Here is a 25,512-nt window from a genome sequence, read left to right as displayed (position 1 = left end):
TTACATTCTTGCATTTCAAATAAAGATACCAAGAGAATGAAAAGAATATGATAATAGGAGTAAATTAGAAAGTTTCTTAAAATTGCATGCTCTATCTGAATCACGATAGAAAAAATTTGGGTTCAGTATCCCTTTAATATAATCTTACTGACTAGTGATTTAAATCAATTTGATTTAAATCACATCCACCCTGGGGTCACCTCATAAATGCTTGAGGTGCAGAAGTGGCCTCAAACAGTTCCAAAACTGCACACCCCAGGACGTCACATGCAGTCATCATCAGCACTTGGTATTGTGTGGGTGACAACTAAATACCACCCTCTGTACTTAGGAGGTTAAATTCTAATTTATTTTAATATGAGTTTTCTGATGCCTAATAAGAGTTTTCTGAGTAAAACATTTCCCACATTTAGAACATGAAAATCCTTTCTCCCCTGTATGGATTTTCAGATGGCTAAGAAGAGTTGATTTCAGAGCAAAACATTTTCCACAGTCAGAACATGAAAATGCTTTCTCCCCTGTATGAATTTTCTGATGCCTAATAAGATTTGATTTGTGAGTAAAATATTTCCCACAGTCAGAACATAAAAATCCTTTCTCCCCTATATGAATTTTCTGATGGCTAAGAAGATGAGTTTTCTGGTTAAAACATTTTCCACAGTCAGAACATAAAAATCCTTTCTCCCCAGTATGAATTTTCTGATGCGTAATAAGATTTGATTTCTGATTAAAACATTTCCCACAGTTAGAACATGAAAATCCTTTTTCTCCTGTATGAATTTTCTGATGAGCAACAAGATTTCTTTTATGGTTAAAAAATTTCCCGCATATAGGACAGGAAAATGGATTTTCTCCTCTATGAATTTTTAGATGTTTAAGAAGATGTGATTTCTTAAGAAAACATTTCCCACAGTCAGAACATAAATTTCCCACGTGGCTTCTTTGATTTTGAAGATGTAAAGAAGCATCTGCACTCTGATCATGACTAGGATTATTGCAGTTTGTGAATTCACCTGTCAATAAGAAACACAATGGGAGTAATGTTATTAATTACATAATTATTTTATCATGAGATCATATAAACTGTTCTGAATTAGTCAGTCCCTTACACTTGTAGTAGTCACTGTGACCACTAGACCTTTCCCTGCTTCAATGTTAAGGCTTAAGGACAGTTTACTGGACATTAGGGACAATTTCTGAGAATTCACTTAGTCAAAGAACGAACTAAATAGAAATTAAGGTTTTTCTACCTATGGATCAAGTCTTTCTAAAATTGTGTTCACAGAAACTTTTAGTAATACAATTATTTCAGCCCATAAACTAATCTTTATAGCTACTGCTTGTAGTAAACAAAAGGATGACTCTAGAACAACAAAACAAATAAAATGTCTCCAAGTGGTGTAGTTTATTTAAGCAATATATAAAATCTTTATCATAGAGAAGAATCTCACTCGTGTCAACTACATCTTCTGGGAGAATCAGCAGCTCCCCAGCCAGCTGTGTTACTCAGGCAGTTCTGTTATATCATATAGATGATGAGGATTATTTAGATGAAAAAGCTTAAAGCTAAACCAAAAGGATATCAACTTGTGACAAATCTCCAAAATAACATCAAACCACCACAGTTAGTGAGTTAACTTAAAAAAGGCTAAGAGCGTTTACATCACAGGAAAGAGGGTTAAGTTTAAAAACGCTTTAATATGCAACATTAGTGCTTATTGTTAAGTTTTATTGTGTGCGTGTGTGATGTGTATGTTCACTAATATGTACACAAACCTGTGTCCTGTTTCCCACAGACACACCACAGACTCACCTGTGCCATTTCCCACAGACACATCTCACACGTACACTCAACTGTGCGATGCAACCCTCACACATTGCACACATACACTCATCTGTGCCCTGTTTCCCACAGACATGTCACACACAAACACTTGCATGTGCCCTACATCCCTCTTAAGTGTCACACACGTACACTTACATTTACCCTGATTTCCTCAGACATGTCACACACGTACACTAACACGTGCCTGCCCTACTTCCCAAAGACATGTCACACAAATACACTCACCTGTGCCGTGCTTCCCAAAGACATGTCACACACGTACACTCACCTGTGCCCTGTTTTCCACAGACATGTCACAAACTTACACTCACCTGTGCCCTGCATCCCTCTCACGTGTCACACATATACACTCACCTGTGCCCTGCTTCCCTTAGACATATAACACACGTATACTCACATGTGCCCTGCTTTCCACAGACATGTCATACTTGTACACTCACCTATCCCCTCCTTCCCACAGACATGTCACACACTTACACTCACCTGTGCCCTGCATCCCTCTCACGTGTCACACATAGACCTACCTGTACTTATATTGTCACATATTTCCTGCTCTGCAGCATCTGGCATATTTCTTTGCCACTGATCTTCTGTTTGTTCCGTGTTACATGAAATCTTAACATCATTTTCACCTGAAGAAAAAAAAAGGAGAAATAAATAAATCACTTTTTACAATTTCTGTTGTCTCTTTTTTTTAAAAATAGTTTAAAAAAAATGTGAAAATTTTTGTAATTTAAGCTATATACACCTGAGCCTACATCACTAGCAGTCACATCAGTAAGAAACATTCTATGTAATGACATCAGCACAACAGTAAATACAACCGGTGTCATGCAGTAAAGTGAGTAAATTAGTATCAGTTATATTACTCGCTGCAAATACAGCCCCAATTGTAACCAATCAGAATTCTATTTACTTCTATTATCAAATTTGCTTCATTATCTTTTAATCCTTTGCTGAAGGATCAGCATTGCACTGCTGGCAGCTAGATGAACACATCTAGTTAGCCAATCACAACAGACAAATGTGTGCAGACTCACACTAGTGTAGGATATGTGTGTATTCCTTTTCAACAAGGGATACCAAGAGAACAAAGCACATTTGTAAATAGAAGTGAATTTAAGAAATGAATTTAAAAGTGTCTTAAAACGTTATGCTCTATCTGAATCATGCAAGTTTAATTTTGGCTTTCCTATCCCTTTAACTGCTGAGCCATTTCATACCCTTGTGCTGAAGCGGTTTTCAGTCATTTGCTATAATTGTATTTACATAAGTTACATCACAATCGCCACAAATAACAGGTGAGTTTTCATCTATGTTTTATTGGGTGGGAGTAGTAGAACTAAAAAGTGAGACACATCACACACATACACTTACCTGTGCCCTGTCTCGCAGATACAGGTCACACAGGTAGGTACCCTTATAATAGACACTGAAGAATTAAAGTCAAATCAGCCAATAGGATGTAAGCAGCTTTCATTCTATTGGCTGATCTGAATTTGTCAGCCAATAGGAATGCAAGAGTACCCCCATATAAAAGGGGTACTTTGCATTCAAGCTTCATTGTGCGGTGGGAGATTGCATGAAGAGGACCTCTGTGTCGCACGGATGAAGAGGATTGCAGAGGACATTGCAGCCGCCACCGGGATGAAGATACAAGATGGATAGCGGCATGGATGAAGATTAAAGTGAAGGTAAAGTTTTGCGTTTTTGTAAGCTTTATTCTATTAAACATCTACTATATAGTAAGATCGCAAAGTTTTTTTTAACTATTTGTATATATAAAATAGTACAATAAACTGTTTGTAATTACGTTCTCGGCCGGTCTTAGCGCCTCCCTCCATGTATTTCCGGCTTTTTCACTCTATTACGTACAGAGCGGTCCCACCCGCTCTATACGTACTTCCAAAGCGCGTTCCCGATTGACGGACAACTTGCGCATGCGCACACTGGGCCGTACACACATACTTACTTTTGGTCAAAACAGAAGAAATTGCAGCGCTCGAGTGAAATGTATCAAAACAGGTTGCAGCCACAGATACTGTTTCCAATTTCTTTTAAATAGACTGCGTTCTCAAGATTTCGTTTTACCTGTTTGAATTGCGCATGCGCTAATCTGGAGCGAGCCCGGCTTGGAAAGGGGAGGAAGTAAAGCCGACGCATGCGCAGAACGTCAAGCAATGTTATGACGTCAAATGACGGCCGCCTATCGGCCAGACTTACTATTGGCTAAGTGAAAAATGTGACCGGACTGCAAAAAAAAAACAAAAAAAACGGGCTGTTTGTCTAACGCTTAGAATTGGAGATAAAAAAGCTGATAAGTCGGTAAATATATAACAATAAAAAAACTCATGACTTAAACTACCCTTAATTTTATATGTATTTACATTTGAATCAATCGAACCTTGCTAACTTTACCTTCACTTTAAAGAAGATAGCCCCGCAAAGGATGAAGATTGAGCCGTCGGGATTAAGAGGATTTGTTGTCGTTCAGCAATGGTGAGTAACAATTTTGGGGTTAGGGTTAGCTTTTTTTTGGGGGGGGGGGGGGTTTAGATTAGGGCTTTTTATTTTTAAAGGGCTGAAAAAGAGCTGAATGCCCTTTTAAGGGCAATGCCCATCTAAATGCCCTTTTTGGGGCAATGGGTAGTTAGTTTTTTTTTAGTTAGGGGTTTTTAATTTTGGGGGGTTGTAATATTAGGGGGTAATTTGTTAATTTTTTTGGCAAAACTTTAGGGCAATGCCCTACAAAAAGCCTTTTTTAAGGGCTATTGGTAGTATATTTCTAGATTGGGGGGGTTATTTTGAGGGGGGTTTAAACAGGAATATTAGAATAGGAATAACTTTTCTTATTTTGGATAATTTCGTAATTTTAGTGTTTTTTTGTAATGTTAGGTTTTTTTCTTTACTGTAATGTTAGTTTTTTTTTTAGTAATTTAGTTTTTTTTATTAATTTTGAAGGTAGTTAGTATATTTTTAATTTAAAGTGTATTTGAATTGGGGTTAAGTTAGGGGTGTTAGGTTAGGGGGCTTAGTTATTAGTTTAATACTTTGCATTGTGGGGGGTTGCCGGTTTAGGTGTTAATATTATAATTAGGTTTTGCGATGTGGGGGTATGGCGGTTTAGGTGTTAATAGTTTTATTAGGTACTTTGCGTTGTGGGGAAATGGCGGTTTAGGGGTTAATAAGTTTATTAGCAAGTTTTTGTTGTGGGTGGATGGCGGTTTAGGGGTTGATATGTTTATTTAGTAGTTGCGATGTGGGGGATGGTGGTTTAGGGGTTAATATGTTTATTTAGTAGTTGAGATGTGGGGGATGATGGTTTAGGGTTAATAACTTTTATTAGTGATTACGATGTGGGGGGATGGCGGTTTAGAGGTTTTGATGTGTAGGTTTTTTTAATACATTTTGGTTTTCAATTTTTACGTTTATTTTATAGTTATGCGTGCCATATACTGGAGTAAGTTACTGGTGACGCTAGAAATGTTCAGTTGCGCACTTTTCTGAACCTCGCTAGTGTTTCCGACTTACGCCATTATATCATCTGGCGGCGCGTGTTATGTGATTCCCCCGATGTGCAAGGTGAATTTATGGGCGACGTGGGTTTCAGCAGTTGTGCTGAAAAATACACCACGTATGTAATCTCGCCCGGTATGTTTATGAACCAAATAGATTTTATCATTGCAACCCGTATGTACTGAGGCTCATCGTTTTTATAGGGTGAAATAATATCAGAATATCCTGTACAAGTTCTCTTTGTGTTCCTGTGTCTAGATTTTCATCACTGTGACCTGTTAGTTCTAATAGAGAATAAAATGTGTTTCTTTTTGCTAATCATGAAACAATGTACAATGTATTCTATTTGATTTTTTATAAAGATGATCTGTTGCTGGATAAAGCTACATTTTTCTATCAGCCAATGCGCATTACAACCTAAGAATGTGACATACATTTCCTGCTAGTCTGTTGGTTAAAGTGATGGTAAAGTCTCCCCTTTATAAAATCAGATGCAGAATGTTAGTGATATTTTTAATGGAGTTTAATACATCAGTTGTAATGAAGATGCGCTATAAATTACTTTTTAGTACACATGTGAAGTTCAAATACCTTGTGCTCCACCACCCAGTTCAAAATTCAATTTTTCAGTGAGCTAACGGTTTCAATTGTTCTCCAATCCGTGCTCTAGCTACAACAGAAGTGACAAATGGGAAGAGCGCTGATTGGACAACAATTCAAACCGTTAGCTCACAGAAAAATTGACTATTGAAATGGGCAGCGGAGCATTTGCAAAAAAAGTAAGTTATATTGCATCTTCATTGATGAGTTAAACTCCATCTAAAATATCACTAACGTTACAGATCTGTTTTTATAAAGGGAGAGTTTACCATAGCTTTAAATAAATTTGTGCATATAAAAATATTCATATATAATTGCATTAATATCTCTGATTTTTTGCTTGTCACACCCTTGTAAAAAATGTTTTGATATTTATTGGGTATAAAACTTGTTTATAATCAGACAGCTCATTAGATTAATACACCTGACCGATTGTAGATTTACACTCTTTCAGTTACTTCTGTAGTGTTTGTGCATTTCCTGAGTGAGATATTTATTACTACACAGCGTTACCTGAGCTCTCATTTCCTGGGATCTCCATAGTCCTTAATGCTTGGTGAGTCTCCATCATGACGTCCTTGTAAAGCTTCTTGTGTCCCTCTATATACTCCCACTCCTCCATAGAGAAATACACAGCAACATCATCACGCTTTATAGGCACCTGAAACACACGCAACTCATTCAGCACTGACACAGGGACTGGTTCCGTCAGACACTTTTACTGGCAGAGCCAGGATAATGTTATTGAGAATATGCAGAGACACAGACAGAAGTTAGGAAAATACTCAATGGGCCAGATGGGTAAGTAAAGCGTTACTGAGCCCTGGCACTAGTATAATGCCACATTCCCCAGCAGTGTGCACCTCTAATCTATAACCTAGCACCTTTAATCAGTCGGTGAACACTGCTGCAATGGGGGGGGGGGGGTGGATTTTTCCTGTAATTGTGCAGTTCTATAGAGCAAATGTTCCAACCAAACCCCAAGGGCCGGAATGTGACCTTTAGAGACAAATATATGCCACCACTAACCAGCACAAACTATTAGAATCTAGATTACAAGTCAAGAGAGACTTTGGTCCTTGTTTTAGTATTTCTCAATTTGGTATTAAAATTCACTAGTTAAAATATTTCTGAAAGACTTATTTGTTGTGGGCAATTTAGTTAGTGCATCACATGCTTATGAGATGTGCTAAATAGCGTGCTGGCAAAACTTATCATGATTTTACCAGCTAAATATTATGTGCCCAATGCATAGAATGATAAACTTTTAATGTCGCTTTTTAAAAGCTGTAAACTGTTACCGCGAGCAGTACCCACCGGCATTATAGGCTCCATAACCCCTCAGCAATAAACACATAAACTAACACACCCTCATAGCATTTAACCTCTAAATTGCCAGGCCCCGCTACAATAATTCCTCACAACCATTTTTCAGGTGCTTGTAACTTTTCATTGCATAAACAAATTTCTTTGAAATGTGCCAGCTTTGTGGGCATCCTCAGTGATAAGAAATGCTAAAAACTTTACATAAATATTTGAATAATTTTGGTCTAATATAATAATATATTTTTGGATGTTTTGTTTTTCAGATTACCCTTGCTTTTTAAAGTATATAAACAAAGATACATATGTTTGGCCCTTAGTATGAAAAGGTTATATACCCCATGTACAGCGAGGACATGTCAGGCTGCAATCAGCATATTCTAATCATTTCATCATGTTATTATGTGTAAATAAACAAATACAGCCAGTGACATGCAGCTGTTATTATGACATATTCCATCACCTCTCCTGTCAGCAGGTACATGATCTGCAGGGTGTGGGTCAGTATCCTCTCTGTCGTCATCTTGTCCCCGGTCATGTGACTCGCTGTCAGTGAGTTAGTCACACGCTGCAAGAGTGAAACGTAAAAACATCACTGACCCCTCTCACATCACTTGTGTATCCCGTTATCACATTCCCCATCTCATCATGGTCACATGGAAAACCATTGTAAAATATCTGCACCTACAGTAAATATTGTATATATGCACAGTATTTATCAGGAATTAATTGTTGCATTACAAAATATCTGAACACACAATAAATAGTTTATAGATGCACAGTATATATCAGTAACTAAGTGTTGCACTGCACAATATCTGAACACACAAATATTGTAAAGGGATATTAAACAGTATGAAACTGTAATATAAAATGTTTAATTATATGTAGCTAAAAAAGACTTTCCAATATAGTTGTATTATTTATTTTGTTCCCCTTTCCTGTAAATTGACTAAGACATTTTTTGATTTCTAAATTTCACTGAGTTTCTATAAAGTATGGGAGCTGCCATGTTTGAGTTTAAGTTGCCCCTTATTTGTTTTCCTGCTGAAGAGAATTAGAGACAGATATAAAACAGGTAATAAAAGAAGTAATTTCACACAACTTTCAGTGTTTTTCACTGAATTTTTTTGCCAGCCGTGTGGTATTATGAAATAGCCAGGTGGCATTATGAAGTGGTGTGCGGGCAGTGTAATATTTTCTTATATTATATACTTTTCTTTAATTCATCAAAATTGACATTTCACTCGTTTTCTTCTAAAACTTACCTTTTAATCCTGAGAAGCTCCATGATTCCCCTGGCCGTCAGCAGCCTCTTCTTACGTCAGAAATGACGAATCCGGCTTCCTCCAATCACGGCTTTCCCCCCAAGGGGATTATGGCCTGAGGCAACGCCGAGATTGGAGGAAGCCATATTCGTCATTTTGGACCCGCGAAGAGGGCTTGCGATGGGCAGAGGAAGCGCTGCAGCGGCTGTCAGGATTAAAAGCTAAAGTTTTTAATAAAACAAGTGAAATGCCAATTTTGATGAATTAAAGTGCCCTTGTTTTTAATAGGATTATTAAAAACAGGGCACTAATTCATCTAAATTGACCTTCGCTTTAATATTGGCTAAAAAGGTTTATAGCTTTATTTACACAAACAGAGATAAATAGAAAAATAGTTTAAACATGGCGGCGTCCATTACTTTATAGAAACTAAAGTCATTTATAGAAATTAAACCTTTAGACATATATTTTCAATATTTAAACTGATATAATTATAAAGATAAATCTACATAGTATTCTAAGACTAATCTTTGCATTGAATACATCATAATGTCTAGAATTTATTTACTGTTTAATATTCGTAACACAGTGTAGGAAGGGCGCTACAAAGCAGAGTCAAATGTGTCAAAATGATAATAATAATGTGCGCACGGTACAAAAATAATTCATAAAAATATTATTTTAATATGGGGTTCAATGTTGATATAAAATTCACTATTAATACAAAACTCTGAGCAAAAAATAATAAAACATCACTATTCATAAAATGAGTCACAGTTTATAACATTAAAAGTCCTCAAAAATGTAAGAAGGGAAAGCCGGAGCGCATAGGCGTCATGACACGCTGTATCCCGGGCCAAGGTGCACCTCTAATATAGCAACAGGCTATTGATTGAGCTGGGGGTAAGTACCCGATATTATTTGACACCACAGTCTGTGGTTGGAAGTCTGTATATGATCAGGAGCTGCAGAACAAGGTTTGCTTTAAAAGGTCAAGTCAACCAGTACCTTCATATATTGGTGGATAAGTACAAGTGGTTATTGGGAGACGTCCCAGGACTTTTGAACCATAATCCACATTTAAGCTTATGGACTGTCATTTTTGAGGACTTTTAATGTTATAAACTGTGACTCATTTTATGAATAGTGATGTTTTATTATTTTTTGCTCAGAGTTTTATATTAATAGTGAATTTTATATCAACATTGAACCCCAAATTAAAATAATATTTTTATGAATTATTTATCTACCGTGCACACATTATTATTATCAGTGACACATTTGACTCTGCATTGCAGCGCCCTTCCTACACTGTTACGATTGTCATATTTCATATCTTTAGAAAGGAGATATTTTTGGAGAGGCAGTAAGTCAGGAGTATTGCGCAACACTTATATTTTTACAGTTTAACATCCCTTGCAAAATATCTGTGAACACAATAACGTTTTTACATATGCACAGTATTTCTCAGCAATTAAGAGCCGCATTGGAAAAGATCAGCATGCAAAATACATTTTATAAGCATTTAAATGGTCATTTTGTTTTTAACATTCACACTGATTTGCAGTGCAGGGGCAAAACCCTTATTAAGCTTTTTAAATATATAATTTGCTGTGGAGAATTAATGAAAAATATAACTAAGCTCCTGCACTGATCAAGCAATCACCGTCTAATATGTTGAAAGGTCAGTTTCTGGATCCGGCAAGATTTACGCTCCAGTATCTTTGCGTGTAGTTGAAGAAAACCCCCCCACATACATTATATAAAGATAAATTACAGGATATCCAGGTAACATGCACAATGAAATTACCAGGATGTGAGTAGACTAACCAGCTAGCGGGTGTACGTGCAGGTATTATGTATATATGGAATATGTACACTTGCTTATGGCCATTCTATACAGCAGCACTTCCACTTCTGCACAAATTACTACTTGTTTATACCATATAAATATCAGTTTATTCTTTATTAGCCTAAGCCTGACATCACTTCATAAGCAACCTAAGCTGCCCCATGGTCTGTGTATGGGAATGATGGAACAAACTACAACAGGCTGTTTGAATTTCTACAAGAGAATATTCACATAGATGAATTACATCTCTGAATAGAAACATATCTGCAATATACATGTATTGGCAAAAATGCTTCTAGTAAAAGTTATCACTGTTTTAGTGTAAACATTTTTCTTTGCACGTGCATGTGAAGCACAGCTAGATATTCTCAGTGAACCAGCACTAAATACTGCAACTGCTCAGATCATCAGTGGTTTTTTTTTTATCATGCCAGCAATAAACAAATTGAGTCATTACCAGATGGTAAAAACACCTTAGGCTCTCTGAGCAAGTGTTGTGTTCAAAATGCTGCTGCACGGTGTATACTTAAATACACTTTTAAAACAGCTATAACTTTTACTAGAAGCATTTTTGCTAATGCATATATATTACAAAACTGCTTCTATTCAAAGCTGAAATGTATCCATGTAAATTCCAATTATGGCTGGAATGTCCCTTTAAACACTGGCTTCTTCTTTTCCTCTGAGCATCTGTGACTTCTTGTTGCTAAGCAACTAATACACATATTCCCTGCAAAAGGTTACTGTGGTGTCATTATGTTTTCTCACCTCTCCCGTCAGCAGGTAGAGAATCTCCAGGATGTGATTCAGGATCTGCTCAGGCAGCTTCTTCTTCATCTTGTTCATAGTCAGTGATATTCTGTAACACTAAGACCTGCAGCAGTAGCACATACATGACAGAAATTACACATAAGAATAATAGCCATACATACACTTATACACACACTGACCTATGCATACATGTGTAGCCCACATATATCTATACAAACTCACATACACACTTCACATACATGTATGCATTAATACCACACACACCTTATAAAAAAGACAGTTCCATCTGCCACACACACAGAGCCCTCCCCAATACATTATATACATAAATATATATCACTCTGTCTTTCTCTCTCAACCCTCCCCCTTCCAGTACCTTATATACATATATATAATATTATATATAATATTATAGAGATGATTCCTCTGCCTCACACACAACTTATCACCAGTACCTTATATACAGATATATGCTATTATGGTTTCCTCTGCCTCAAACACACACAATCCTCTGCAGTAGATTATATAGAGGCATTTACTATTTAGGAGACGTTCGTTGTGATGCACACATTTCCCCAGTGCTTTGTACACAGACACATCACCATTTAGAAAGTTACCTGCATGAAACCACGGTATTAAGTGCTGAGACAGCAGCAGTTTGTTCCGAATAAAAACAACTATGACTACACTTACACTAGCGAATAGCGATCAAATCACAAAGACAGGCACAGCTACAGGAAGCTGCATTAAAGATGCCTGCACAGCTACTTCCGGTAAATCTCTTTCCCATCTGGTCACATCAGTCATGTGACTTGTGACATTACCGGTCCTTCTGCTGGATGGGAACTAGCTGCTACACATCGGGAAACACAAGGGGGTTGGAGATATTGATTCAGCGCCTACTTGCTACTTGTTTATGTATAGTGAGGTAAGTACACAATGCGCAGACTGTGTGTGATATGTGTATCTCATTGGTTTATATGACTAGCTTTGTAGTGTTATATACCTGTGTATAAGGTGCTGGGAGAGGTGGTGTGAGTGTGAGACAGATCTGTAGTGCCTGTGTATAAGGTGCTGGGGAGAGGTGGTGTGAGTGTGAGACAGATCTGTAGTGTTATGTGCCTGTGTATAATGTGCTGGGGAGAGGTGGTGTGAGACAGATCTGTAGTGTTATATGCCTGTGTATAAGGTGCTGGGGAAAGGTGGTGTGAGTGTGAGACAGATCTGTAGTGCCTGTGTATAAGGTGCTGGGGAGAGGTGGTGTGTGAGTGTGAGACAGATCTGTAGTGTTATGTGCCTGTGTATAATGTGCTGAGGAGAGGTGGTGTGAGTGTGAGACAGATCTGTAGTGTTATATACCTGTGTATAATGTGCTGAGGAGAGGTGGAGTGAGTGTGAGACAGATCTGTAGTGTTATATACCTGTGTATAAGGTGCTGGGGAGAGGTGGTGTGAGTGTGAGACAGATCTGTAGTGTTATGTGCCTGTGTATAATGTGCTGGGGAGAGGTGGTTTGTGAGTGTGAGACAGATCTGTAGTGTTATATACCTGTGTATAATGTGCTGAGGAGAGGTGGAGTGAGTGTGAGACAGATTTGTAGTGTTATATACCTGTGTATAAGGTGCTGGGGAGAGGTGGTGTGAGTGTGAGACAGATCTGTAGTGTTATGTGACTGTGTATAATGTGCTGAGGAGAGGTGGTGTGAGTGTGAGACAGATCTGTAGTGTTATGTGCCTGTGTATAATGTGCTGAGGAGATGTGGAGTGAGTGTGAGACAGATCTGTAGTGTTATATACCTGTGTATAAGGTGCTGGGGAGAGGTGGTGTGAGTGTGAGACAGATCTGTAGTGTTATGTGCCTGTGTATAATGTGCTGAGGAGAGGTGGTGTAAGTGTGAGACAGATCTGTAGTGTTATATACCTGTCTATAATGTGCTGAGGAGAGGTGGAGTGAGTGTGAGACAGATCTGTAGTGTTATATACCTGTGTATAAGGTGCTGGAGAGAGGTGGTGAGAGTGTTAGACAGATCTGTAGTGTTATATACCTGTATATAATGTGCTGAGGAGAGGTGGAGTGAGTGTTAGACAGATCTGTAGTGTTATATACCTGTGTATAAGGTGCTGGGGAGAGGTGGCGTGAGTGTTAGACAGATCTGTAGTGTTATATACCTGTGTATAAGGTGCTGGGGAGAGGTGGTGTGAGTGTGAGACAGAACTGTAGTGTTATGTGCCTGTGTATAATGTGCTGGGGAGAGGTGGTGTAAGTGTGAGACAGATCTGTAGTGTTATATACCTGTGTATAAGGTGCTGCAGAGATGTGATGTGAGTGTGAGACAGATCTGTAGTGTTATATACCTGTGTATAAGGTGCTGAGGAGGGGTGGTGTGAGTGTGAGACAGATCTGTAGTGTTATATTCCTGTGTATAAGGTGCTGGGGAGAGGTAGTGTGAGACAGATCTGTAGTGTTATATATACCTGTGTATAAGGTACTGGGAGAGGTGGTGTGAGTGTAAGACATCTGTAGTGTTATGTGCCTGTGTATAAGGTGCTGGGGAGAGGTGGTGTGAGTGTTAGACAGATCTGTAGTGTTATATACCTGTGTATAATGTGCTGAGGAGAGGGGGAGTGAGTGTGAGACAGAACTGTAGTGTTATATACCTGTGTATAAGGTGCTGGGGAGAGGTGGTGTGAGTGTGAGACAGATCTGTAGTGTTATATACCTGTGTATGAGGTGCTGGGGAGAGGTGGTGTGAGTGTGAGACAGATCTGTAGTGTTATGTGCCTGTGTATAATGTGCTGAGGAGAGGTGGAGTGAGTGTGAGATAGATCTGTAGTGTTATATACCTGTGTATAAGGTGCTGGGGAGAGGTGGTGTGAGTGTGAGACAGATCTGTAGTGTTATATACCTGTGTATAAGGTGCTGGAGAGAGGTGGTGTGAGTGTGAGACAGATCTGTAGTGTTATATACCTGTGTATAAGGTGCTGGAGAGAGGTGGTGTGAGTGTGAGACAGATCTGTAGTGTTATATACCTGTGTATAAGGTGCTGAGGAGAGGTGGTATGAGTGTGAGACAGATCTGTAGTGTTATATTCCTGTGTATGAGGTGCTGGGGAGAGGTGGAGTGAGTGTGAGACAGATCTGTAGTGTTATAACCTGTGTATGAGGTGCTGAGGAGAGGTGGTGTAAGTGTGAGACAGATCTGTAGTGTTATGTGCCTGTGTATAATGTGCTGGGGAGAGGTGGTGTGAGTGTGAGACAGATCTGTAGTGCTATATACCTGTGTATAAGGTGCTGGGGAGAGGTGGCGTGAGTGTGAGACAGATCTGTAGTGTTATGTGCCTGTGTATAATGTGCTGGGGAGAGGTGGTGTAAGTGTGAGACAGATCTGTAGTGTTATATACCTGTGTATAAGGTGCTGGGGAGAGGTGGCGTGAGTGTGAGACAGATCTGTAGTGTTATGTGCCTGTGTATAATCATGTGCTGGGGAGAGGTGGTGTGAGTGTGAGACAGATCTGTAGTGCCTGTGTATAAGGTGCTGGGGAGAGGTGGTGTGAGTGTTAGACAGATCTGTAGTGTTATATACCTGTGTATAATGTGCTGAGGAGAGGGGGAGTGAGTGTGAGACAGATCTGTAGTGTTATATACCTGTTTATAAGGTGCTGGGGAGAGGTGGTGTGAGTGTGAGACAGATCTGTAGTGTTATATACCTGTGTATAAGGTGCTGGGGAGAGGTGGTGTGAGTGTGAGACAGATCTGTAGTGTTATATGCCTGTGTATAAGGTGCTGGGGAGAGGTGGTGTGAGTGTGAGACAGATCTGTAGTGTTATATACCTGTGTATAATGTGCTGAGGAGAGGTGGAGTGAGTGTGAGACAGATCTGTAGTGTTATATACCTGTGTATAAGGTGCTGAGGAGAGGTGGAGTGAGTGTGAGACAGATCTGTAGTGTTATATACCTGTGTATAAGGTGCTGGGGAGAGGTGGTGTGAGTTTTAGACAGATCTGTAGTGTTATATACCTGTGTATGAGGTGCTGGGGAGAGGTGGTGTGAGTGTGAGACAGAACTGTAGTGTTATGTGCCTGTGTATGAGGTGCTGGAGAGAGGTGGTGAGAGTGTTAGACAGATCTGTAGTGTTATGTGCCTGTGTATAATGTGCTGAGGAGAGGTGGTGTAAGTGTGAGACAGATCTGTAGTGTTATGTGCCTGTGTATAAGGTGCTGGGGAGAGGTGGTGTGAGTGTGAGACAGATCTGTAGTGTTATATACCTGTGTATAATGTGCTGAGGAGATGTGGAGTGAGTGTGAGACAGATCTGTAGTGTTATATACCTGTGTATAAGGTGCTGAGGAGAGGTGGAGTGAGTGTGAGACAGATCTGTAGTGTTATATACCTGTGTATAAGGTGCTGGGGAGAGGTGGTGTGAGTTTTAGACAGATCTGTAGTGTTATATACCTGTGTATGAGGTGCTGGGGAGAGGTGGTGTGAGTGTGAGACAGAACTGTAGTGTTATGTGCCTGTGTATGAGGTGCTGGAGAGAGGTGGTGAGAGTGTTAGACAGATCTGTAGTGTTATGTGCCTGTGTATAATGTGCTGAGGAGAGGTGGTGTAAGTGTGAGACAGATCTGTAGTGTTATATACCTGTGTATAATGTGCTGAGGAGAGGTGGAGTGAGTGTGAGACAGATCTGTAGTGCCTGTGTATAAGGTGCTGGGGAGAGGTGGCGTGAGTGTGAGACAGATCTGTAGTGTTATATACCTGTGTATAAGGTGCTGGGGAGAGGTGGCGTGAGTGTTAGACAGATCTGTAGTGTTATATACCTGTGTATAAGGTGCTGGGGAGAGGTGGTGTGAGTGTGAGACAGAACTGTAGTGTTATGTGCCTGTGTATAATGTGCTGGGGAGAGGTGGTGTAAGTGTGAGACAGATCTGTAGTGTTATATACCTGTGTATAAGGTGCTGGGGAGAGGTGGTGTGAGTTTGAGACAGATCTGTAGTGTTATATACCTGTGTATAATGTGCTGAGGAGAGGTGGAGTGAGTGTGAGACAGATCTGTAGTACCTGTGTATAAGGTGCTGCAGAGATGTGGTGTGAGTGTGAGACAGATCTGTAGTGTTATATACCTGTGTATAATGTGCTGAGGAGAGGTGGAGTGAGTGTGAGACAGATCTGTAGTACCTGTGTATAAGGTGCTGCAGAGATGTGGTGTGAGTGTTAGACAGATCTGTAGTGTTATATACCTGTGTATAATGTGCTGAGGAGAGGTGGAGTGAGTGTGAGACAGATCTGTAGTACCTGTGTATAAGGTGCTGCAGAGATGTGGAGTGAGTGTGAGACAGATCTGTAGTGTTATATACCTGTGTATAAGGTGCTGGGGAGAGGTGGTGTGAGTGTGAGACAGATCTGTAGTGTTATATACCTGTGTATAAGGTGCTGAGGAGAGGTGGTGTGAGTGTGAGACAGATCTGTAGTGTTATATTCCTGTGTATAAGGTGCTGGCGAGAGGTGGTGTGAGTGTGAGACAGATCTGTAGCGTTATATACCTGTGTATAAGGTGCTGGGGAGAGGTGGTGTGAGTGTGAGACAGATCTGTAGTGTTATATATACCTGTGTATAAGGTACTGGGAGAGATGGTGTGAGTGTGAGACATCTGTAGTGTTATGTGCCTGTGTATAATGTGCTGAGGAGAGGTGGAGTGAGTATGAGACAGATCTGTAGTGTTATATTCCTGTGTATAAGGTGCTGGCGAGAGGTGGTGTGAGTGTGAGACAGATCTGTAGCGTTATATACCTGTGTATAAGGTGCTAGGGAGAGGTGGTGTGAGTGTGAGACAGATCTGTAGTGTTATATATACCTGTGTATAAGGTACTGGGAGAGATGGTGTGAGTGTGAGACATCTGTAGTGTTATGTGCCTGTGTATAAGGTGCTGGGGAGAGGTGGTGTGAGTGTGAGACAGATCTGTAGTGTTATATACCTGTGTATGAGGTGCTGGGGAGAGGTGGTGTGAGTGTGAGACAGATCTGTAGTGTTATGTGCCTGTGTATAATGTGCTGAGGAGAGGTGGAGTGAGTGTGAGACAGATCTGTAGTGCCTGTGTATAAGGTGCTGGGGAGAGGTGGCGTGAGTGTGAGACAGGACTGTAGTGTTATGTGCCTGTGTATAAGGTGCTGGGGAGAGTTGGTGTGATTGTGAGACAGATCTGTAGTGTTATATACCTGTGTATAAGGTGCTGGGGAGAGGTGGTGTGAGTGTTAGACAGATCTGTAGTGTTATATACCTGTGTATGAGGTGCTGGGGAGAGGTGGTGTGAGTGTGAGACATAACTGTAGTGTTATGTGCCTGTGTATGAGGTTCTGGGGAGAGGTGGTGTGAGTGTGAGACAGATCTGTAGTGTTATGTGCCTGTGTATAATGTGCTGAGGAGAGGTGGTGTGAGTGTGAGACAGATCTGTAGTGTTATATGCCTGTATATAAGGTGCTGGGGAGAGGTGGCGTGAGTGTGAGACAGAACTGTAGTGTTATGTGCCTGTGTATAATGTGCTGAGGAGAGGTGGTGTGAGTGTGAGACAGATCTGTAGTGTTATATGCCTGTATATAAGGTGCTGGGGAGAGGTGGCGTGAGTGTGAGACAGATCTGTAGTGTTATGTGCCTGTGTATAATGTGCTGAGGAGAGGTGGTGTAAGTGTGAGACAGATCTGTAGTGTTATATACCTGTGTATAATGTGCTGAGGAGAGGTGGAGTGAGTGTGAGACAAATCTGTAGTGTTATATACCTGTGTATAAGGTGCTGGAGAGAGGTGGTGAGAGTGTGAGACAGAACTGTAGTGTTATATACCTGTGTATAAGGTGCTGGGGAGAGGTGGCGTGCGTGTTAGACAGATCTGTAGTGTTATATACCTGTATATAATGTGCTGAGGAGAGGTGGAGTGAGTGTTAGACAGATCTGTAGTGTTATATACCTGTGTATAAGGTGCTGGGGAGAGGTGGCGTGAGTGTGAGACAGAACTGTAGTGTTATGTGCCTGTGTATAATGTGCTGGGGAGAGGTGGTGTAAGTGTGAGACAGATCTGTAGTGTTATATACCTGTGTATAAGGTGCTGGGGAGAGGTGGTGTGAGTTTGAGACAGATCTGTAGTGTTATATACCTGTGTATAATGTGCTGAGGAGAGGTGGAGTGAGTGTGAGACAGATCTGTAGTACCTGTGTATAAGGTGCTGCAGAGATGTGGTGTGAGTGTGAGACAGATCTGTAGTGTTATATACCTGTGTATAAGGTGCTGAGGAGAGGTGGTGTGAGTGTGAGACAGATCTGTAGTGTTATATTCCTGTGTATAAGGTGCTGGGGAGAGGTGGTGTGAGTGTGAGACAGATCTGTAGTGTTATATACCTGTGTATAAGGTGCTGGGGAGAGGTGGTGTGAGTGTGAGACAGATCTGTAGTGTTATATACCTGTGTATAAGGTGCTGAGGAGAGGTGGTGTGAGTGTGAGACAGATCTGTAGTGTTATATTCCTGTGTATGAGGTGCTGGGGAGAGGTGGAGTGAGTGTGAGACATATCTGTAGTGTTATAACCTGTGTATGAGGTGCTGAGGAGAGGTGGTGTGAGTGTGAGACAGATCTGTAGTGTTATGTGACTGTGTATAATGTGCTGAGGAGAGGTGGTGTGAGTGTGAGACAGATCTGTAGTGCCTGTGTATAAGGTGCTGGGGAGAGGTGGTGTGAGTGTGAGACAGATCTGTAGTGTTATGTGCCTGTGTATAATGTGCTGAGGAGAGGTGGTGTGAGTGTGAGACAGATCTGTAGTGTTATATACCTGTGTATAAGGTGCTGAGGAGAGGTGGAGTGAGTGTCAGACAGATCTGTAGTGTTGTTTTATATACCTGTGTATAAGGTGCTGGGGAGAGGTGGTGTGAGTGTGAGACAGATCTGTAGTGTTATATACCTGTGTATAAGGTGCTGGGGAGAGGTGGTGTGAGTGTGAGACAGATCTGTAGTGTTATATACCTGTGTATAATGTGCTGGGGAGAGGTGGTGTGAGTGTGAGACAGATCTGTAGTGTTATATACCTGTGTATGAGGTGCTGGGGAGAGGTGGTGTGAGTGTGAGACAGATCTGTAGTGTTATGTGCCTGTGTATAATGTGCTGAGGAGAGGTGGTGTAAGTGTGAGACAGATCTGTAGTGTTATATACCTGTGTATAATGTGCTGAGGAGAGGTGGAGTGAGTGTGAGACAGATCTGTAGTGCCTGTGTATAAGGTGCTGGGGAGAGGTGGCGTGAGTGTGAGACAGATCTGTAGTGTTATATACCTGTGTATAAGGTGCTGGGGAGAGGTGGCGTGAGTGTTAGACAGATCTGTAGTGTTATATACCTGTGTATAAGGTGCTGGGGAGAGGTGGTGTGAGTGTGAGACAGAACTGTAGTGTTATGTGCCTGTGTATAATGTGCTGGGGAGAGGTGGTGTGAGTTTGAGACAGATCTGTAGTGTTATATACCTGTGTATAATGTGCTGAGGAGAGGTGGAGTGAGTGTGAGACAGATCTGTAGTACCTGTGTATAAGGTGCTGCAGAGATGTGGTGTGAGTGTGAGACAGATCTGTAGTGTTATATACCTGTGTATAATGTGCTGAGGAGAGGTGGAGTGAGTGTGAGACAGATCTGTAGTACCTGTGTATAAGGTGCTGCAGAGATGTGGTGTGAGTGTTAGACAGATCTGTAGTGTTATATACCTGTGTATAATGTGCTGAGGAGAGGTGGAGTGAGTGTGAGACAGATCTGTAGTACCTGTGTATAAGGTGCTGCAGAGATGTGGAGTGAGTGTGAGACAGATCTGTAGTGTTATATACCTGTGTATAAGGTGCTGGGGAGAGGTGGTGTGAGTGTGAGACAGATCTGTAGTGTTATATACCTGTGTATAAGGTGCTGAGGAGAGGTGGTGTGAGTGTGAGACAGATCTGTAGTGTTATATTCCTGTGTATAAGGTGCTGGCGAGAGGTGGTGTGAGTGTGAGACAGATCTGTAGCGTTATATACCTGTGTATAAGGTGCTGGGGAGAGGTGGTGTGAGTGTGAGACAGATCTGTAGTGTTATATATACCTGTGTATAAGGTACTGGGAGAGATGGTGTGAGTGTGAGACATCTGTAGTGTTATGTGCCTGTGTATAATGTGCTGAGGAGAGGTGGAGTGAGTATGAGACAGATCTGTAGTGTTATATTCCTGTGTATAAGGTGCTGGCGAGAGGTGGTGTGAGTGTGAGACAGATCTGTAGCGTTATATACCTGTGTATAAGGTGCTAGGGAGAGGTGGTGTGAGTGTGAGACAGATCTGTAGTGTTATATATACCTGTGTATAAGGTACTGGGAGAGATGGTGTGAGTGTGAGACATCTGTAGTGTTATGTGCCTGTGTATAAGGTGCTGGGGAGAGGTGGTGTGAGTGTGAGACAGATCTGTAGTGTTATATACCTGTGTATGAGGTGCTGGGGAGAGGTGGTGTGAGTGTGAGACAGATCTGTAGTGTTATGTGCCTGTGTATAATGTGCTGAGGAGAGGTGGAGTGAGTGTGAGACAGATCTGTAGTGCCTGTGTATAAGGTGCTGGGGAGAGGTGGCGTGAGTGTGAGACAGGACTGTAGTGTTATGTGCCTGTGTATAAGGTGCTGGGGAGAGTTGGTGTGATTGTGAGACAGATCTGTAGTGTTATATACCTGTGTATAAGGTGCTGGGGAGAGGTGGTGTGAGTGTTAGACAGATCTGTAGTGTTATATACCTGTGTATGAGGTGCTGGGGAGAGGTGGTGTGAGTGTGAGACATAACTGTAGTGTTATGTGCCTGTGTATGAGGTTCTGGGGAGAGGTGGTGTGAGTGTGAGACAGATCTGTAGTGTTATGTGCCTGTGTATAATGTGCTGAGGAGAGGTGGTGTGAGTGTGAGACAGATCTGTAGTGTTATATGCCTGTATATAAGGTGCTGGGGAGAGGTGGCGTGAGTGTGAGACAGAACTGTAGTGTTATGTGCCTGTGTATAATGTGCTGAGGAGAGGTGGTGTGAGTGTGAGACAGATCTGTAGTGTTATATGCCTGTATATAAGGTGCTGGGGAGAGGTGGCGTGAGTGTGAGACAGATCTGTAGTGTTATGTGCCTGTGTATAATGTGCTGAGGAGAGGTGGTGTAAGTGTGAGACAGATCTGTAGTGTTATATACCTGTGTATAATGTGCTGAGGAGAGGTGGAGTGAGTGTGAGACAAATCTGTAGTGTTATATACCTGTGTATAAGGTGCTGGAGAGAGGTGGTGAGAGTGTGAGACAGAACTGTAGTGTTATATACCTGTGTATAAGGTGCTGGGGAGAGGTGGCGTGCGTGTTAGACAGATCTGTAGTGTTATATACCTGTATATAATGTGCTGAGGAGAGGTGGAGTGAGTGTTAGACAGATCTGTAGTGTTATATACCTGTGTATAAGGTGCTGGGGAGAGGTGGCGTGAGTGTGAGACAGAACTGTAGTGTTATGTGCCTGTGTATAATGTGCTGGGGAGAGGTGGTGTAAGTGTGAGACAGATCTGTAGTGTTATATACCTGTGTATAAGGTGCTGGGGAGAGGTGGTGTGAGTTTGAGACAGATCTGTAGTGTTATATACCTGTGTATAATGTGCTGAGGAGAGGTGGAGTGAGTGTGAGACAGATCTGTAGTACCTGTGTATAAGGTGCTGCAGAGATGTGGTGTGAGTGTGAGACAGATCTGTAGTGTTATATACCTGTGTATAAGGTGCTGAGGAGAGGTGGTGTGAGTGTGAGACAGATCTGTAGTGTTATATTCCTGTGTATAAGGTGCTGGGGAGAGGTGGTGTGAGTGTGAGACAGATCTGTAGCGTTATATACCTGTGTATAAGGTGCTGGGGAGAGGTGGTGTGAGTGTGAGACAGATCTGTAGTGTTATATATACCTGTGTATAAGGTACTGGGAGAGATGGTGTGAGTGTGAGACATCTGTAGTGTTATGTGCCTGTGTATAAGGTGCTGGGGAGAGGTGGTGTGAGTGTTAGACAGATCTGTAGTGTTATATACCTGTGTATAATGTGCTGAGGAGAGGGGGAGTGACTGTGAGACAGAACTGTAGTGTTATATACCTGTGTATAAGGTGCTGGGGAGAGGTGGTGTGAGTGTGAGACAGATCTGTAGTGTTATATACCTGTGTATAAGGTGCTGGGGAGAGGTGGTGTGAGTGTGAGACAGATCTGTAGTGTTATATACCTGTGTATAAGGTGCTGAGGAGAGGTGGTGTGAGTGTGAGACAGATCTGTAGTGTTATATTCCTGTGTATGAGGTGCTGGGGAGAGGTGGAGTGAGTGTGAGACATATCTGTAGTGTTATAACCTGTGTATGAGGTGCTGAGGAGAGGTGGTGTGAGTGTGAGACAGATCTGTAGTGTTATGTGACTGTGTATAATGTGCTGAGGAGAGGTGGTGTGAGTGTGAGACAGATCTGTAGTGCCTGTGTATAAGGTGCTGGGGAGAGGTGGTGTGAGTGTGAGACAGATCTGTAGTGTTATGTGCCTGTGTATAATGTGCTGAGGAGAGGTGGTGTGAGTGTGAGACAGATCTGTAGTGTTATATACCTGTGTATAAGGTGCTGAGGAGAGGTGGAGTGAGTGTCAGACAGATCTGTAGTGTTGTTTTATATACCTGTGTATAAGGTGCTGGGGAGAGGTGGTGTGAGTGTGAGACAGATCTGTAGTGTTATATACCTGTGTATAAGGTGCTGGGGAGAGGTGGTGTGAGTGTGAGACAGATCTGTAGTGTTATGTGCCTGTGTATAATGTGCTGAGGAGAGGTGGAGTGAGTGTGAGACAGATCTGTAGTGTTATATACCTGTGTATAAGGTGCTGGGGAGAGGTGGTGTGAGTGTGAGACAGATCTGTAGTGTTATGTGCCTGTGTATAATGTGCTGAGGAGAGGTGGAGTGAGTGTGAGACAGATCTGTAGTGTTATATACCTGTGTATAAGGTGCTGGGGAGAGGTGGTGTGAGTGTGAGACAGATCTGTAGTGTAATATACCTGTGTATAAGGTGATGGGGAGAGGTGGAGTGAGTGTTAGACAGATCTGTAGTGCCTGTGTATAAGGTGCTGGGGAGAGGTGGTGTGAGTGTGAGACAGATCTGTAGTGTTATGTGCCTGTGTATAATGTGCTGGGGAGAGGTGTAGTGAGTGTCAGACATATCTGTAGTGTTATGTGCCTGTGTATAAGGTGCTGGGGAGAGGTGGTGTGAGTGTGAGACAGATCTGTAGTGTTATATGCCTGTGTATAATGTGCTGGGGAGAGGTGGTGTGAGTGTGAGACAGATCTGTAGTGCCTGTGTATAAGGTGCTGGGGAGAGGTGGTGTGAGTGTGAGACAGATCTGTAGTGTTATGTGCCTGTGTATAATGTGCTAAGGAGAGGTGGTGTAAGTGTGAGACAGATCTGTAGTGTTATATACCTGTGTATAATGTGCTGAGGAGAGGTGGAGTGAGTGTGAGACAGATCTGTAGTGTTATATACCTGTGTATAAGGTGCTGAGGAGAGGTGGAGTGAGTGTGAGACAGATCTGTAGTGTTATATACCTGTGTATAAGGTGCTGGGGAGAGGTGGTGTGAGTGTGAGACAGATCTGTAGTGCCTGTGTATAAGGTGCTGGGGAGAGGTGGCGTGAGTGTGAGACAGATCTGTAGTGTTATATACCTGTGTATAAGGTGCTGGGGAGAGTTGGTGTGAGTGTTAGACAGATCTGTAGTGTTATATACCTGTGTATGAGGTGCTGGGGAGAGGTGGTGTGAGTGTGAGACAGAACTGTAGTGTTATATACCTGTGTATGAGGTGCTGGGGAGAGGTGGTGTGAGTGTGAGACAGATCTGTAGTGTTATATACCTGTGTATGAGGTGCTGGGGAGAGGTGGTGTGAGTGTGAGACAGATCTGTAGTGTTATATTCCTGTGTATAAGGTGCTGGGGAGAGGTGGAGTGAGTGTCAGACAGATCTGTAGTGTTATATACCTGTGTATGAGGTGCTGGGGAGAGGTGGTGTGAGTGTGAGACAGAACTGTAGTGTTATATACCTGTGTATGAGGTGCTGGGGAGAGGTGGTGTGAGTGTGAGACAGATCTGTAGTGTTATATACCTGTGTATGAGGTGCTGGGGAGAGGTGGTGTGAGTGTGAGACAGATCTGTACTGTTATATTCCTGTGTATAAGGTGCTGGGGAGAGGTGGTGTGAGTGTGAGACAGATCTGTAGCGTTATATACCTGTGTATAAGGTGCTGGGGAGAGGTGGTGTGAGTGTGAGACAGATCTGTAGTGTTATATATACCTGTGTATAAGGTACTGGGAGAGATGGTGTGAGTGTGAGACATCTGTAGTGTTATGTGCCTGTGTATAAGGTGCTGGGGAGAGGTGGTGTGAGTGTGAGACAGATCTGTAGTGTTATATACCTGTGTATGAGGTGCTGGGGAGAGGTGGTGTGAGTGTGAGACAGATCTGTAGTGTTATGTGCCTGTGTATAATGTGCTGAGGAGAGGTGGAGTGAGTGTGAGACAGATCTGTAGTGCCTGTGTATAAGGTGCTGGGGAGAGGTGGCGTGAGTGTGAGACAGGTCTGTAGTGTTATGTGCCTGTGTATAAGGTGCTGGGGAGAGTTGGTGTGAGTGTGAGACAGATCTGTAGTGTTATATACCTGTGTATAAGGTGCTGGGGAGAGGTGGTGTGAGTTTTAGACAGATCTGTAGTGTTATATACCTGTGTATGAGGTGCTGGGGAGAGGTGGTGTGAGTGTGAGACAGAACTGTAGTGTTATATGCCTGTATATAAGGTGCTGGGAAGAGGTGGAGTGAGTGTTAGACAGATCTGTAGTGTTATATACCTGTGTATGAGGTTCTGGGGAGAGGTGGTGTGAGTGTGAGACAGATCTGTAGTGTTATGTGCCTGTGTATAATGTGCTGAGGAGAGGTGGTGTGAGTGTGAGACAGATCTGTAGTGTTATATGCCTGTATATAAGGTGCTGGGAAGAGGTGGAGTGAGTGTTAGACAGATCTGTAGTGTTATATTCCTGTGTATAAGGTGCTGGGGAGAGGTGGTGTGAGTGTGAGACAGATCTGTAGTGTTATATACCTGTGTATAATGTGCTGAGGAGAGGTGGAGTGAGTGTGAGACAGATCTGTAGTGTTATATACCTGTGTATAAGGTGCTGGAGAGAGGTGGTGAGAGTGTGAGACAGAACTGTAGTGTTATATACCTGTGTATAAGGTGCTGGGGAGAGGTGGCGTGAGTGTTAGACAGATCTGTAGTGTTATATACCTGTATATAATGTGCTGAGGAGAGGTGGA

General features: G+C 41.9%; 2 protein-coding genes across 3 annotated transcripts in view; one reads left to right on the top strand and one right to left on the bottom strand.

Moving 5' to 3' along the window:
- Positions 1-327: 327 nt before the first annotated feature.
- LOC128657067 (gastrula zinc finger protein XlCGF8.2DB-like) lies at positions 328-11,950 on the bottom strand. Of its 2 annotated transcripts, none has more exons than XM_053711295.1 (6): positions 11,870-11,950; positions 11,174-11,279; positions 7,749-7,853; positions 6,476-6,623; positions 2,371-2,478; positions 328-1,013 (listed from the first exon to the last, which is right to left on the bottom strand). In XM_053711295.1, exons 2-6 carry the CDS (start codon positions 11,249-11,251, stop codon positions 343-345), a joined length of 1,110 nt encoding a protein of 369 aa, XP_053567270.1. In that variant the 5' UTR covers positions 11,252-11,279; positions 11,870-11,950; the 3' UTR covers positions 328-342. The 2 variants fall into 2 exon arrangements, with proteins under 2 accessions (XP_053567270.1, XP_053567269.1); XM_053711294.1 differs by having other exon boundaries at positions 11,794-11,928.
- Positions 11,951-12,027: 77 nt separating this feature from the next.
- The window catches only part of LOC128657891 (oocyte zinc finger protein XlCOF7.1-like), a 72,796-nt gene continuing 59,311 nt past the window's right edge, over positions 12,028-25,512 (top strand). Inside the window, exon 1 of the mRNA XM_053712319.1 lies at positions 12,028-12,104. The gene's annotated coding sequence lies outside the window, so the exon portion shown is untranslated. The remainder of the gene's footprint in view (positions 12,105-25,512) is intronic.

The sequence above is a fragment of the Bombina bombina genome, chromosome 4 (assembly GCF_027579735.1).
Source record: "Bombina bombina isolate aBomBom1 chromosome 4, aBomBom1.pri, whole genome shotgun sequence".
In the NCBI taxonomy this organism is placed as follows: domain Eukaryota; kingdom Metazoa; phylum Chordata; class Amphibia; order Anura; family Bombinatoridae; genus Bombina; species Bombina bombina.
This window is presented reverse-complemented; position numbering and strand designations above follow the sequence as displayed.